At 42.2% G+C, this 15,971-nt stretch overlaps 1 protein-coding gene across 1 annotated transcript in view; it reads left to right on the top strand.

The window, feature by feature from the left end:
* The window catches only part of ANO4 (anoctamin 4), a 215,727-nt gene that overhangs the window by 22,147 nt on the left and 177,609 nt on the right, over nt 1–15,971 (top strand). Inside the window, exon 3 of the mRNA XM_069541243.1 lies at nt 771–929. Coding sequence (XP_069397344.1) covers nt 771–929 — 159 coding nt within the window. The remainder of the gene's footprint in view (nt 1–770; nt 930–15,971) is intronic.

The following is a 15,971-nucleotide window of genomic DNA, read 5'->3' on the forward strand; positions in this document are numbered from 1 at the left end:
ACCATCAAACCACTTGTGGTCCCATCCTTCTCTCCTCCCGGATGGACTGTCTTCCTGAATTTTTGTGTTTTTTATTCTCTTGCTCTAAGAATGGTTTTACCATGCATACATAAGTAGCCTTAACAACTTATTTTACATTGATTTTATTTAGTGCTTTATAAAAAATGGTATCATGCAGTATAAAGTCTTTTGTGACTTGCTTTTTTCTGTCAATATTGTTCTTAAGATTTTTGCTTACTATTAGATGCATCAGTAGTTCGTTTTCACTGCTGTATAATATTCCACTGTATCACTGTTCTACAGTCTATTTATCTATTTGCCTCTTCATTGATTTGCACTGATTCCTATGTTTAAATTTTTTTCTCTTATGAATAATGCTGCTGTGAACATTCATATACATGTTTCCTAGTTGCTTTACCAGGAATTTCTGTAGGGATATATGTTATGTAAATGTTCCATTTTACAAGATGATGCTAGTGTGTTTTCCAGAGTAAATATATCAATTTTCACTCTCACCTGTAGAATGTGAGAATTCTCAGTAGCTCCACATCCTTGCCAACATTTGGTATTGTTAGGTGACTTAAGTTTTGCCCATTTGACTGCTTTTTCCAATTTTTATTTTGTTTCCTCTTGTTTACATTTTTCATTAATAAAAGTGTAATTTTGATAAAACACAAGGAAATGCATTTAGTTTTAATCGTTCTTTAATATTACTCACCCAAGGCTCAATTTTGAGTGTCTTAAACTGGTCCCTTTCTCTTTGTGTGCAGACAGTACCAGAAAAAAACAAATCAAATGGACTTTACTTCAGAGATGGAAAGTGTAGAATTGACTACATTCTTGTGTACAGAAAATCCAACCCCCAGATGGAAAAGAGAGAAATATTTGAAAGAAATATTAGAGCAGAAGGATTACAAATGGAGAAAGAGGTAAATAGTTTGCTTGGATGAGAAAATTATAAATATACATCTATTCATATTGGGAGACAATTAAAAAATAAGCAGTTAGTCATTATGTTAACTGAATGTTTCATTTGCTGAGGGTTTGCCAATCTGCAGTGTGTGGAGAATGTTCTAGCAATTAGATTTTCGCAGCACAGTTTGCCTTTGAGAGCATTTTAATGCCAAAAGATTCCGTAAAAATCAAAATATTCAAGTTAAATGGATTGTTTCAAAGTGTTATAATTTACCTGATTTCCTACATCTACTGCTTCTCGATGTTAATGGCGGGCTCTATTTGCATGGATTAAAGAGAACTTCGGATAAAATGCAATCACCCCACCACAGAGGCTCTGTTTACATTTCAGGAAACATGATGGGTTTGGGTATCCTCACACACAAGCAGAAGACACTGGCTGATTGGGCCAAAAACAGCTGGGACTTACAGAGTGATTCTGTTTTTAAAAGACATTCAGGTTGTTTTTATCAAGTTCCCAAACTCAAGGATTACCTTATCAGTGTTTACTCTTCCCCTTTTCTCCTCTGCAGGGGAAGTTTGAGGATGGTACAAGAGGCCCAGCCTCTGATAATAATCCACAATGGGATTATTGTGTACCCAGAAACGCTGTGCGCGTTTCTAGAACTTGGCCTTGTTGGCTGGATTATGTAACTCTTCTCAGATTTTCCCTGAACACTGTGCACAGCTTCTGGAGCTTTTCATAGTCCAGAAGAACATGTTGCCAATTAAAAGGGTTTGCTTCTGATTCTGCTTTTCAAGGCTAAAGGATAGATCTTTGAAGTCAGACATCCATGTTTTTCTTTATACGGTGAAGGTTGCATGCTAATCTTGGTACACTTTAGATAAATAGGATGTTTCCAGGTCTGTTAGACTAGCCTCCACTCTGGAGCATTTATAAAACAGAAGTGATATTTTTCTGGACGTCTCCAAAAAGAGAATTAGAAAAACAGTGAGATGAGTATAGCCTTAAGGGAACAGGTTCTCATTCTCAGGAAAGTGGAAGCAGATAGCTCAAAAGACTGCTTCAGCTGGAGTTTCCCCCAGAGCAACAAATGGAGTTAAATATGTTGTTTTTTCCTCTTTTGTGGGGTTCCAGAAAATCTTTCCTATACCCGCTGAACATGCCTTTGATAAATCTTGTTCTTTAAGTTTCTCTTGAGACAGTGGTGTATTCTTATCTTAACATTGATAGTGCAGTAATATTTTATCCCTAAAAATCTTTTCTTCATCTTTTATTCTAAGTTTCAGAATTTTTATGTAAAGAAATAAAAGATCTGTATTGCGACATGATCTGAAATAACGAAAGTCCTTCGTGTGATTCATTCTGACTCTGTCCGAGTTTTGATTCCCATCAAAACTAGGTAACTTGCTTCAGTTAATGAAAGATTTATATTTGGAGCTTCGTAACTATTCTCTCCACTCCTGGGGCTTCTTTTGTGTAGGTCTTTTCAATGTCATTTTGTGGCTTACGAGTTAAAACTCAAAAAGCCTAATACTTTTCCAAAAAAAATACCTTACTAAAGAAATGACACATCTCCTGTATGTCTCCTAAAAATCATCTGTACTACAGTATTCAGCTGCCAGGATTAGAGCAGGTAGCTGAGGACGGTTATTCTGTCTTTTAGTGTGCAGTCCAGGGTTGACCATAGTGTGTTAGATGTTCAGCTCATATGATTTTAGTGGTATACAAGATAATTTTGTTCTAATTTGGTTCTAATTGAAAACAAATTTTAATACCTAGGTATTTATTTTAATGTTTACTGGAAAAAATAGCAGTTGGGAAAAGGGCAATATCACCATATGGCAAAACTTCATAAAAACTTATCTAAGCATCTCTTTCTCTCCCTTCCCCCCAAAAGTTCCTCTCTTGGTGGCAGCTTCCCTACAGTCCTCTATCCACTACCAACAGCTTGGTTTTCTGGAAACTTCTTCCTAAGCAGCTTTTCCCTGTGGCCCAAACTCTGCATAAGCAGCACAGTTTGACTCTAACTCTGTCTCTGAGCTCTGCTTTGCGTCCTCACAGCCACAGCCAGTTCAGCAAGAAGCGGGGGATCTCTGCACATCCTTCCTTGCTTAGAGGCAGCAGGAAATTATAGCTAAATTAATTTTCCCTGTCACAACTAATTAAAATAAAATGTCCCTTGTATGAACAGTAAATCTGTATCTCCATTGTATAATTAGATTTAAAACCCATCGGAAGCACTTTTATTTAAATCTAGTGTTTTCATAAATAGTTTCAGTAGAAAGACAGCAATTTTAATAGCTATTTCAGCTTCCAGAAGTTACTTCCACCTTTTATACATAAAACAAAGCACATAGTTCAAGGTGGAAAAGAAGAAAGAAAACCCAGGGGGCTTCCTGTGAATCCACATGTACCTGATGTATGATCAGTATCGTCTTCATTACCTGTGTGTCATGATGTCCAACAGTTACAGAAAATGTGTCACAGACTTAGAAGCTTTTGTTTCCAAATCAGTAAAGACAGGCTCTGTAGTTGAACAGTTTAATAGAAAGAGAATCTTTATCTCTTTTCACATTGAAAGTCAAGAAGCACAGCCAGGAAAATCTTTAATTCATGATAAAAGTGAGGATGTAGTCAAATTTCATCTTTCGTGGAAACTATGCCCCCCACCTGATTAGTCAGCAGGTAAGTGCTTGTTTTAGCGCCCTGGGTCTTTAATATTCTGTAACTCATCTTTCATATAAGCCCAGAGAAAGCAATTCACAGCAAAGTTCCCAAAGAAAGTATCAAATCCAAGTGATTTTCTTCTTAAGTGTCTGTCTGTTTAAAGAGATTCCCTTCTTTAAAGGTAAATTCATATTTATAAATTCACATTTTGATGAATTTGTAAATAAAAAATAATTTTTTTTCATTTTTAATTTTATGTCCATCATTGACTCTTTGGTACCTATTTTTAAATCATTATCAATAAGAGGTTTATATCTTCCTTCATATGAAGGGTCAGGTCATGGATGACTTTGGGATTATTTGGGGTGTATGAGTACCAGTTAGATTAATGGAGCACCCTTCCTCTTGAGAATCACACAGAGCACGGGTGGAAACTCATATCATCAGTTGTTTACCAAATAACTGTATTTATATAAATTGTACCATCTTGATGGTAGTTAACTTCATTCAACACATATTTATTACACACTTACTCTCTGCCAGGCACTGCCTTAAGCACTAAGAACTCAGCAGTGAATAAAAAAGACAAAAAATTCCTGCTGGGCTTCCCTGGTGGCGCAGCGGTTGAGAGTCTGCCTGCCGATGAAGGGGACACCGGGTTCGTGCCCCGATCCGGGAAGATCCCACATGCCGCGGAGCGGCTGGGCCCGTGAGCCATGGCCACTGAGCCTGCACGTCCGGAGCCTGTGCTCTGCAATGGGAGAGGTCGCAACAGTGAGAGGCCCACGTACCACAAAAAAAAAAAAAAAAAAAAAATTCCTGCCCTGTGGGAAATTAAGAACAAACTAAATGAGGAAATCTGTGTTGAAGAACAATAAATGCTAAGGAGAAAAAAGTAAAGCAGGAAGTGTCGAGAAGGGCTTGCAATTTTATGAAAGTTGGTAAAGGCGGGCCTCTTTCCCAGGGAACAAGAACAGCATGTGCAAAGGCCCTGAGTCAGGAGCATGCCTGGTGTGTTTATGGAACAGTAAAGAGGCCAGTATGACAGGAGTTGACTGAGCAGAGTAGAGAATAGTGAGAAATTATATCAGAGAGGCAACAGAAGCCAGATGACATCAGGTCTTATTGGTCACTGGGCAACTTTAGTTTTTCTCTGCATGACATGGGAAATCACCGGACAGTTTTGAGCCAAGGCATGATAAGATCTGGTTTCTGTTTTATTAGGGTCATTGGGGTTTCCTGGTGATAGTAGACTGTGGGAAGTGGGGAGGTGGTGAGGGCAGAATCAGAGAGGTCAGTGAGGAGATTCGTCACAAGAGTCCAAGAGAGAGGTGATGGTGGCTTGGCCAAGCGCACAGCAGAAGAGATGCTGAGAAGAGTAGGAAGTAGAGCCGACGGGAACTGAAGACAGATTGAATGAGTGATGTGAAGGAGTCACAGGCCATTCATCTGTCATACACTGTTCATTTAAAGAGTTGGAAGAGGGACTTCCCTGGTGGTTCAGTGGTTACAAACCCGCCCTTCCAGTGCAGGGGGCGTGACTTGGATCCCCGATCGGGGAACTAAGATCCCACATGCTGCATGACATGGCCAAAACCAGAAAAATAAAGTTGGAAGAACTGCCATTTACAGGGCAGCAGAGGGAAGTGGGTTCCCTTGTAGACGTGTTGAGTTTGAGGTGTCCCGGTGGTGGAGATGTTGAATAGGAGGGAAGAGTCTGGAAGACAGGCAGAGATCTGGGCTGGAAAACCTAGAGGGTGTGGTGCCTGGAGGGAAGTGTTTCAGGAGGGAAGGAGCAGTTGTGTCAGATGCTGCTGCTGGACGGGGTGAGTAAGATGAAGACTGAAAGTTAGTCACTGAATTTAGCGATGTGGAGGGCTCTGGGGAGCTGGGCAAGAGAAGTTTCCACGGAGAGGTGGAAGTGAAATCATGGCTAAATGTGTTCAAGAATTGGGGGAGAAAATATGGAGACAGCAGATAGAAATAGCTTTTTCACGGAGTTTCACTGTAAAGGAAAAGAGAAATGGAGTGATAACTGGTGTAAGACTTTGGGTCAAGAAAGCGTTCTTTTTATTTAAGATGGGAGAAATAACTGCATGATTTCATGCTAATAGAAATAATTTGAGAGGCAAACTTGATGTTGGGGAAAAGTGAGGGAAGAATTTTTGGAGCAGCGTCCTCAAAGCAATAAAAAAGAACGGCCACGAGTTCCTCCCATGCAGGGACCCACCTGCCTGCATCTATGTCCACAAATGCAGCCGTGCCCCTGCTGCTGAGGGTGTTCTGACTGTGCTCCTAGCTTAAGCCAACCCTTTGCTTTGGACATAACACCCCATCCTCTCAGTCCTACTCAAGGACATTGCCCCCTCCAAAGAGAAAATATAGTAAGCTTTAAAAACAGAAATTCACAAAACAGTGCAATGTGTCAAAATAGCCTGTTTGTGTTTTCACTTGTTTCTCAGAAGGATTGGAATATCTCACTGTAGTAATCACATGCATAGCACTCAGGGTTGGGAATCTTGGACATTTTCTTTGAGATGATGACAAAAAATAGTATTAAATTCTCACTCTTGCCTTCGTGAATCACGTACTATTATCATCTCCATTTTATAGGTGAGACAATTGAGGCAAAGCAGTAACTTGCCCCAGGTGGCAAAGCCAGTAAGAGATAAAGCCGAGATTCTAACTTGAGCCTACTTACTCTTTAACCCTTATATCATGTTGATTCCTGGTATTTAAAAATGAATCTCAGTAAAGAAGATGTGGCACATATATATACAATGGAATATTAGCCATAAAAAGAAATGAAACTGAGTTATTTGTAATGAGGTGGATGGACCTAGAGTCTGTCATACAGAGTGAAGTAAGAAAGAGAAAAACAAATACCGTATGCTAACACATATATGTGGAATCTAAAAAAAATGGTTCTGATGAACCTAAGGGGAGACAGGAATAAAGACACAGATGTAGAGAATGGACTTGAGCACATGGGGAGGGAGAAGGGTAAGCTGGGACAAAGTGAGAGAGTGGCATGGACATATATACACTACCAAACGTAAAATAGATAGCTAGTGGGAAGCAGCCGCCTAGCACAGGGAGATCAGCTCAGTGCTTTGTGACCACCTAGAGGGGTGGGATAGGGAGGGTGGGAGGGAGACGCAGAGGGAGGAGATATGGGGATATACATATGCATATAGCTAACTCATTTGGTTATACAGCAGAAACTAACACAGCATTGTAAAGCAATTATACTCCAATAAAGATGTTAAAAAAGAAAAAGAATCTCAGGGTTGAAGAAGTTAGGACACAAGTGGAGTTATGAAAGGGAACCAGGAAAATCGGGGTGCTGAATGAAATTGGGTGCTATCTTGACTGTATTTCCTTGCACTTTGGCTGCCAGTAGCCATGGATTTGAATCTTGATACAACTACTTATTAGCTGGGTGGTCTTGAGCAGTTTTTCAAACTTCTCTGGATCTCAGCTTCCACATTTTTAATAATGAGGATAATATTATTTACCATGAACTGTGTGAGGATTAAGTGAGCCCGTGCAGGTGAATACACAGTACAGTGTAAATCTTTTTTATTTTACCTGTTTTACCTTCTATTCATGGCAAACAATTTATGACTGTGATATAAAAGTTCTTTGTAAAGTATTTTTAAAAGTGAGTCAAGGGCTTCCCTGGTGGTGCAGTGGTTGAGAGTCTGCCTGCCCATGCAGGGGACACGGGTTCGTGCCCCGGTCCGGGAAGATCCCACATGCCATGGAGCAGCTGGGTCCGTGAGCCATGGCCGCTGAGCCTGCGCGTCCGGAGCCTGTGCTCCACAATGGGAGAGGCCACAACAGTGAGAGGCCCGCGTACCGCAAAAAAAAAAAGTGAGTCAAATTCAGGAAATACAGGAAAGTGGCACAAGCATGATTGCAGTCTGTTACCTGGCTAGTTGTTGTGGTGGACAGACCCTAAAGTCTGTGATGCCTGCCTCCTGGTTTTCATGCCTTTGTGCAATTTCCTCCCCTTGAGTGCACGTGAGACCTGTGACTTGCTTTTACCCAACAGAATATGGCGAATGTAGTGGGATGTTACTTCTGTGGTTATTTATATTATGGTATATAAAACCCTGTCTCAGCTGACTGGAGTTAGAGAGACTCTCCTTTACTGACTTTGAAGAAGTAAGCTCCCATATTGTGAAACAGTCCATGAAGGGAGCCCCTATGCAAAGAAAGGCGGGGGGTGGCCTCTAGGAGCTGAGAGTTGCTCCCAGCTGACAGCTGGCCAGAGAACAGGGACCTCAGTCCTACAACCACAAGGTGAGCTCTGCCAACAAATGGCGGATCTTGAAAATAGATCTTGCCTCAGTCGAGTCTCTCCTGAGACTGCAGCCCTGGCCAAGACCTGTATTGCAGCCTGGTGAGACCCTGAAGCAGAGGACCCAGCTAAGCTGTGTCTGGATTCCTGACCTACAGAAACTGTAAACTCGTTAATATGTGTTGTTTTAAGCCTCTAAATTTGTGGTAATTTGTTACACAGCAACAGTTAACTAACACAGTGGTTAAGAGTCTGGGTTAGACATTCCGAATTCTCATTTGTTTTCATTATTAAAAGCTATGTGCTCCTAGGAAAGTTAGCTCATCTGCAAAATGAGGCTAATGATGAGATCTATTTCATGAGTTATTATGATAATTAAATGAAATCATTCATATCAAGTGCTTATCTTTGTACCTGTCATATTGTAAGCAATTAATACATCTATTACCATCATTATAGTTATCATAACAGCTAAACACAGTGTATTAACATTTTTACTTTTAAAATAGTTTTTCGGGCTTCCCTGGTGGCACAGTGGTTGAGAGTCCACCTGCCGATGCAGAGGACACAGGTTCGTGCCCCAGTCTGGGAAGATCCCACATGCTACGGAGTGGCTGGGTCCATGAGCCATGGCCGCTGAGCCTGCACGTCCGGAGCCTGTGCTCCACAACGGGAGAGGCCACAACAGTGAGAGGCCTGCGTACTGCAAAAAAAAAAAAAAATTTTTCAAGGCAAAGTTTTTGGAAAATTTTTCATACAGTTTATAGATTCCTTAAAATGTAACCATTAGGATAGCAACATCAACTGACTATATATTGCTAATAATGTATATGCATGAATGAGATTAATGATTACTTTCAGTGCTCTTGGAAAAACTTAGAATACCTTAGGTAACATGTTTAACATTGTCAACCTTCAGACATTTATCTGCCCAGAGGATTTGGTTTTAGATTCATCAGGGAATAAAATTATAGAGCAACCCAGAACTGAAAAACTATACTTGATCGCCCATCCTAGTCTGCCTTTACACCTATTCAAGGGAAGACTATACAAAGATTCCCCATGGAAGGTGCTAATCTCACCTAGATTGTTCTCTGCCTTCACAGGCTTCCTGCCCATCCTACCCTTCCTATTTTCATCCCTGTTCATGTTCTGCAACCACTGTTACTATAGATGTTCTCTCTGGATCCAGAGCTCTGAGAATGAAGGGGAAAGAACCAGAGTCTCCTCCTTTCTTTTATAGTTCAAACTATGATGATTGTCTAAAATAAATCTGTCTGGACAAACTGAACTATGCAAATTCCTGTCCTCTACTATTTTCTGGACCCTCAAAAGAGACTTAGACCTTACTCCACTTAATAATCTCCATTTTCTGATATGTCATATATATGTATTACCAAGGGTCTCAAGTTGGAGTTGAAGGGAAAGGAAAATTAAGGACAGTCCTAAGCAAAGAGTGAAGAAGGCAGATTTTCTTTTGAAAATCAAAGCCCTGGAAATTCCTTGAGTATTTGTCTTAATCTAACTGGGCCGCTATAACAAAATACCATAGGCTGGGTGGGTTGTAAATAACAAAAACTTATTTCTCAGTTCTAAAGGCTGGAAGTTCCAGATCAAGGTGCTGATGAGGACCCTGTTCCTGGTTCATAGACAGCATCTTCTTGCTGTGTCTTCACATGGTGAAAGGAGGTAGAGAGCTCTCTGAGGTCTCTTTTTTAAAGGAGCTTTAAATCCCATTTTTGATGACTCCATGACCTAATGACCTCTCAAAGGCCCCACCTCCTACTACCATCACATGGGGGGTTAGAATTTCAACATATGAATTTTAAGGGGATACAATTCAGATCAGAGCAGTACCTTTCAGGAGTTCATTGTTGATCTGTACTGGCAGTGGACTTTTTAAAAAGTGGTGTCTGAGGTTGAATTTCTTTCCTAAACAGAAACAGAGCCTGAGGCAAGGATTCTTGCTAAAGTTGTTGATGGGTGGAGTGCTCTCAGGAGAAAGGGGAGTGAGGGAAGTAGAAGAGGTCAGAGGAGAAAAGCTACACTGAGAGTATAGTCTCTGCTCCAAGCGGGAAGCTCTGGAGCAGAGGGAGCACCGCAGAGGTGGTTCACCTTTAAAGCAGAGGTCCCCCTGCCTATCCGTCATTGGCTGAGGCTGGGGGAGGTGATGGGAGGTGAGTGCTGCTTCTGCTTGGCAGAGGGTAGTTCTTCAACACCCACAGCTGCTCGGCTTCTGGGCTGTCAACCATCAGAATTCATTGCCACTGACACTGATATCTCTACTGATAGTAGAGAGGCTGCCAAATCTGTGCTTTTAGATGGCCCACTTTGAGATTGCAGCAGTCAGGGAATTCATGGTGGTCTTGATGGAAGTGAAAAAAAGAGCAGGTGCACAGGGGCATTTCTTCTGCTTTAATTTGTTCAGATTTTCCTCTAAGTTTAGGATACTCCATCCTAAAAGCAAGGATTCCACGTGGCTGGTATAATCACTTTGAGTCAGAGACGGTGTCTTACGGGTTTTTTACAGTAAGACCGAGCCCAGTGCTTAGCTTGTGGGATTTTGAGTTTGTTGCGAGAGATTGTAAATAGCTGATTTCCATGGCTGTGTCTGGGTAACATCAACCAATTTAGCTCTAGGATTTCTCAACCTCAGCACTGTTGACGTTTGAGGCTGGGTAATTCTTTGTTGTAGGCGGCTGTTCAGTGTACTGTAGGATGTTTAGCAGCGTCCCTAGCCTCTATCCACTAGATCCCAGCAGTATTCCTCCTCCCACCTCACTAAGTTACGACAACCAAAAATGTCTCCAAGTATGGTCCTGTGTCCGCAGGAGCAGGTGTATAAGATTGTCCCTAGCTGAGAACTACTGAGTTAGACTCTTAGTGCCACAAACTGCATAGAGTTGTATCTATGAGATATCTAGAGGAATTCAAGGCAGCTATTCCGTCTTTCTTCCACCTGGACCAGCTAACTTAAGCACTCTTAATATCAGACTCTTGAATCGTGAAGATGCCTATGTCTTTGAGGAGAGAATAGGGTAAATTAAGATTGGCCTTTCAAACCAGACAACAGGGATTCAGATCCACTGGTACTTTCTCACTTACTGAGTAAATATCCAGGCAAGGCTCTTAACCACGCTGTGCCTTAGCTTCTTCATTTATTAAACAGTAGATAATCCTAACTAATGGGGCTACTATGTAGATAAAATGAGCTAATACATTATAACACGCTTAGAAGAGAGTCCAGCACGTATTAGGTGGTTGTTGGTATTGATAAAGAAGGGAGTGGCTCCAGCCCCTGGTCACCCTGTGTTCTGATCTCAGGCACTCAACCCCATGCCCTCTTGGACTGAGGGTCCCTGGCTTGTGTCTAGGGAAACCTGGGGGGATCTGGTGTGTGACAAGACATACCAATAGTAAGTCCCACCTCATCACCAGGATTTGGTCCTTCTGGTGTCACCTACCATTGCCCTAGATCAGTCCATCAGAATTAGAGCCTCATTCTCACTGGTCCCTCTTCCTAAGGTAGTTTCATCAAATGGTGGGAGCGAGGGGGCTCTCTCCTTCTCTCTCTCTGTCTCATTCTCTCTTTCTCTGTCTTTGTTTCTCTCTCCCTCTTTCTGTCTCTGTCTTCCTCTCCCCACCACTCCTCCTTATTCTCACTCTAATTTTTGAGACCAGTTTAAAGAGCTGAGGGCCTACTTATTTTTACCTCAACTGCTTTTGCTTGTTTAGGAAGACAGAGTTTAATCAAAATATTTCTGTTGCCAGGTCAAGATGACCAGTACAAGTTATCCTGAACTGATTTACTCAAAGGATCATTCTAAACCAATACATATTTCATGTGACTCATGCATATTCCTTTGCTCAAGAAAAAACAACGTTAAGGAAAAAATATACCCATTATATAAGGCACAGCTGAAGAACTCATGTCACATTATGAACTATTGTTACCAATCCCACGAGAAGAAAATTAATCTAAGAGATCTTCTCACTGGTCTAAAATGAACTTGTCTGATATAAAACACATTTTGCATTGTCATTTGTTACTTACCAAATGTGGGCATTGTAGAGTTGCAGCTGTGAAAGGAACTGAAAGTCTTTTCTTGACTGTTATTTTTTTTCCTGTTGTTCTTACTATGTGTTATGTTAAATTGCTGAAAACTACACAAAGTATATACTAGGGATATGACATTAATTATTAATTCATGAGATGGAGTGATTTCAGAGTTTTGAAGCAGTCTAGAGAGCTGTAAATCCATGGTCTTCTGCTTGTAATCCTTACAAGTGGATAACTTGAAAAAGGTGAACTGCAAGCTGAAGTTTATGAACCAAGCCTGATGTACTTCAACTGCAAAAGTGATGATGCAGCACTGTCCCTGGAGGCAAAGACCAAGGCTTAACTCGCTTCCTGTTGTGTCTTAGGCATATTTTAAGAGCAGTCAATGGCATCCGATGATTCCATTTCCAGATGGAGTCATTCTTCATTCATTCATCAAATATCTAATGAGCATCGTGTCTACTGTGAGGGAAGAGAAGCATTAAATGTGTCAGGTGCGATGAGTACTGTGGAGAAAATATGCAGGAATCCTGGGAGGGAGTCACTGTTTTGTTCAGGAGTTCAAGGCAAGTCTCCAGGATAATGAGCAAACTAAGAGAGAAGTTGGCATGTGCATTCCTAAACCCAGCTCTCAAAGCCCCTCAGAGTTTTCCCACTGTTGGGACTACTTCTGCCTTGCGTTTTCCCATGTGTGGACTGGGATGAGGGTTGGAAGAATAAGTGGAACCACTAAGTAGGGTGAGGGTGTGTCCTATAGAAGGAGGGGAACTGGCTGGATTTGGCTGGGGTGGGGGTGGGGAAGATGACAGGGTTTGCATCTCCACAGCCTCTCCCAGGGCACAGAGCAGGGACAAATCAAGTGCCTGAGAAGTGTTGGGGCCTTTGCGGAGACCTGACCTGGTTGCAAACCCCTCCCTAACTTGTCCTTTGCTATTCATTAGTTTAGCTTCCACCCCTTTTGGTGCTACGTCTTTCATGGCCTTCCACACTTTTGTCTACACGTACGTCAAGTTTCGTCTTTGAAGGTCTTCCCTCGTGCTTGTAACTGCTTGGCCCCTCTTCAGTTAGAGTTCTGCAGAAAACAAGCCACTCTGTGTCTTCCAAGAATGAAGGCTTTGATACAGAGGCTTACACCATCGATGAAAAGGGCAGGGAAGTCACCTCCAGCTGCTTCCTGAAGCATCGTAGCGGTGGTCCCAAGCGCTGGCCTGGAAGCCCCTAGGGGTCCCAAGAATGCTGGACTGTGACACACATGATTCTCAGAAGACTTACCTGAAGCTGTCTCTAACTTACACAACTGTGTCTAGCTGCCTACCTGGAGGAAAAAACAGCCTCTTCCACTTTCCAGATTTTACTTACCCCTCGTTGTTAACTCTAACCCAGAGCCCCCCAGGGAAGGGGATTCTGGGAAATGCAGTCCCAGCTTCTCCTCAGCAATTCAGAGGAGACTTCAGAAAGAGGGGGACAGAGATGCTAAGATGACAGCAAACAGCGTGGCACAGCCACTAGACCTCCTCCTACCAGGATTGACTGGACACCTGACCCTTCATCTAAGGCTATGTCAGCCCCTTCTCTGTCATACCCAAAGGGTTACAGTTGTAAGTGATGAATACTAATACTGTCCCTCAGGGTGATGGTGGAACAGCTTTTTCTGGTGTTTCATGTGGCCGTAGCTGGATACCTTGACCACAGACACAGTACCTCCCTCACACCCAAACCTTTGTTCTGATGCTACCACTAGACAATTCTTTGTTCACAGCAGAGCTGAATTCATTGAGACCAAATCTTTGGGAGTCAGACAGCAGCAGTCACAAGCCCACATAAGGAGACATCTGTGGGTCTGTGCTGCAGGAGGAAGGGAGAGGACAAAGGAAAGACAAGCTGAAAACTCCTCTCACAATTGAGAAAAGAGGAAGGTTCCCTCCACCACTTGCGGCTCCTATGGTGTTAGAGTGTCAGTCACCATGCGTACAGATGTCTATCACATTCCAGGCTCTGTGCCAGGCAGAATAAAAAATGAAAGAGTGCTCCCGTTATCAATTGTTGCCTAACAGACAACTCCAGAACTTGTGGCTTAAAACAACAGTCGTTTATTTTATTCTCAAGTCTGCAGTTGGGCAGGGCTCTGCAGGACCAGCTCTTCTCTGTTCAATGGGCATCAGCAGGGGCCGTGCTCCCAGGGAGGCTGGCAGACCCCCTTTCAAAGTGACTCTCAGCTGAGAGCTCAGCCAGGCCTGGGGGCTGTAGGCTTGGTTTCTTTCCCTGTGGATCTCTGCACAGGCTTCTCTGAGGCTCCCCTGCCTCAGGCATCCTCGTGACGTGGTACCTATGTTCCAAGAGAATGAGACAGATGTGCATTTTTTTAAACTGAAGTATAGTTGATTTGCAATATTGTGTTAGTTTCAGGTATACAGCAAAGTGATTCAGTTATATATTTTTCAGGTTCTTTTCCATTATAGGTTATTACAAGACATTGAATATATAATAGTTCCCTGTTCTGTACAATAGGTCCTTGTTGCTTATCTATTTTACGTATAGTAGTTTGTATCTGTTAATCCCACACTCCTATTTAATCCCTTCCCCTCCTCCCTTTCCCCTTTGGTAGCCATATGTTTGTTTTTATGACTATGAGTCTGTTTCTGTTTTATGTATAGAGTCATTTGTATTATTTTTTAGATTCCACATATAAGTGATATCATATAATATCTCTTTCTCTACCTGACTTAACTTCACTTAGTGTGATATCCTCTATATCCATTCATGTTGCTGCACATGGTAATATTTCATTCCTTTTTATGGCTGAGTAATATTCCATTGTATATATACACCACTTCTTCTTAAACCCATCAATGGATGTGCATTTTTATGACCTAGATCCAGAAGTGTTTATTCTGCTCTCCATTCGCAGAGGTGGGAACAAAGGGAGGGGACATAGATCCCACCTCTCGATGGAGAGAGGCAAAGTTCTGGAAGACATATGGGGTGAAAGCTATTGTCAGGGCCGTCTTTGGAAAATACAGCCACGTTATGCTCAGTGCGTTTGAGGAGCTCGTTGACTAGAGGTGAAGACAGGCGTGAAACAGATGATTAGGATACAGCCTGAAAAGTTCCTATGAAAGCATGAAGGGAACTTCAGATTCTTCCCAGAGGTTTTAGGAAAATTAGAGGAAGTGACCTAGATCTTGAAAGATGAATTGACAGGGCAGCAAAATACAAGGGCATGGTGTTCGGACAGGAAGCAGTATGAGCAGAGGCACAGTAACTTGTGATGGAGACATCGCAGCTCCTCTGGCAGCTCTGCTTCCCCAGTAGGAGTGGGAATCCCGTGAGGACCACACAGGTTTCCCCACAGAGCCTTGCATAATGCCTGGCTCAGCACTTCACCTCGACTTTCAAGCTGTTTATGCTCATTCAGCAGTTTCCCATGAATGTCATTTACGTCAGATATAATTGTCCTCCTAGGCCTTGATGACTGGACTGATACTGGCCAGATAAGCATTTTTTAGTCACTTTTCTCCAAAATCGTCTAAACGAACATCATTTAGCTTCTTTGCAACCAAATCCATGACACTGTACTTCTGTTTAAGTAAAGTGTCATCTGGTTCCTGGATCTCTTTCAGGCCAACTGTTTTACTAAGCCAACCATACCACTATCACCTGAAAACTCAACCAAGATCATGATGGTCTTCCAGGAAGATGGTATTTATTGCTCACGAGAGTTCTTTGTTTTTCATCTCCGTTCTCCATTCTGACTTTTTCTACATAGGTTGAAATTAAAAAGAGCTTTATAGAAGGCTGGGAGCAGAGCAGGCAGAAGAATGAAACTGTACTGCGCACAATTTTCCTTGACCTTAGCAGTCCAGTAGGCAGGAAAGAAAACGACACGTGGTGAGACCTGGTGTCCGTTAGTGTTTCAGAAATGCGTTCTGTCTCCTCTCAGGGCCTCTCCTCTTCTGCAGCCTGTCGGTTCCTTGGTTTAGCCAGTATACTATTTTGGATTGCACAGCAGTAAATCACTT

Source organism: Delphinus delphis, chromosome 11 (genome assembly GCF_949987515.2).
Source record: "Delphinus delphis chromosome 11, mDelDel1.2, whole genome shotgun sequence".
NCBI classification, from domain to species: domain Eukaryota; kingdom Metazoa; phylum Chordata; class Mammalia; order Artiodactyla; family Delphinidae; genus Delphinus; species Delphinus delphis.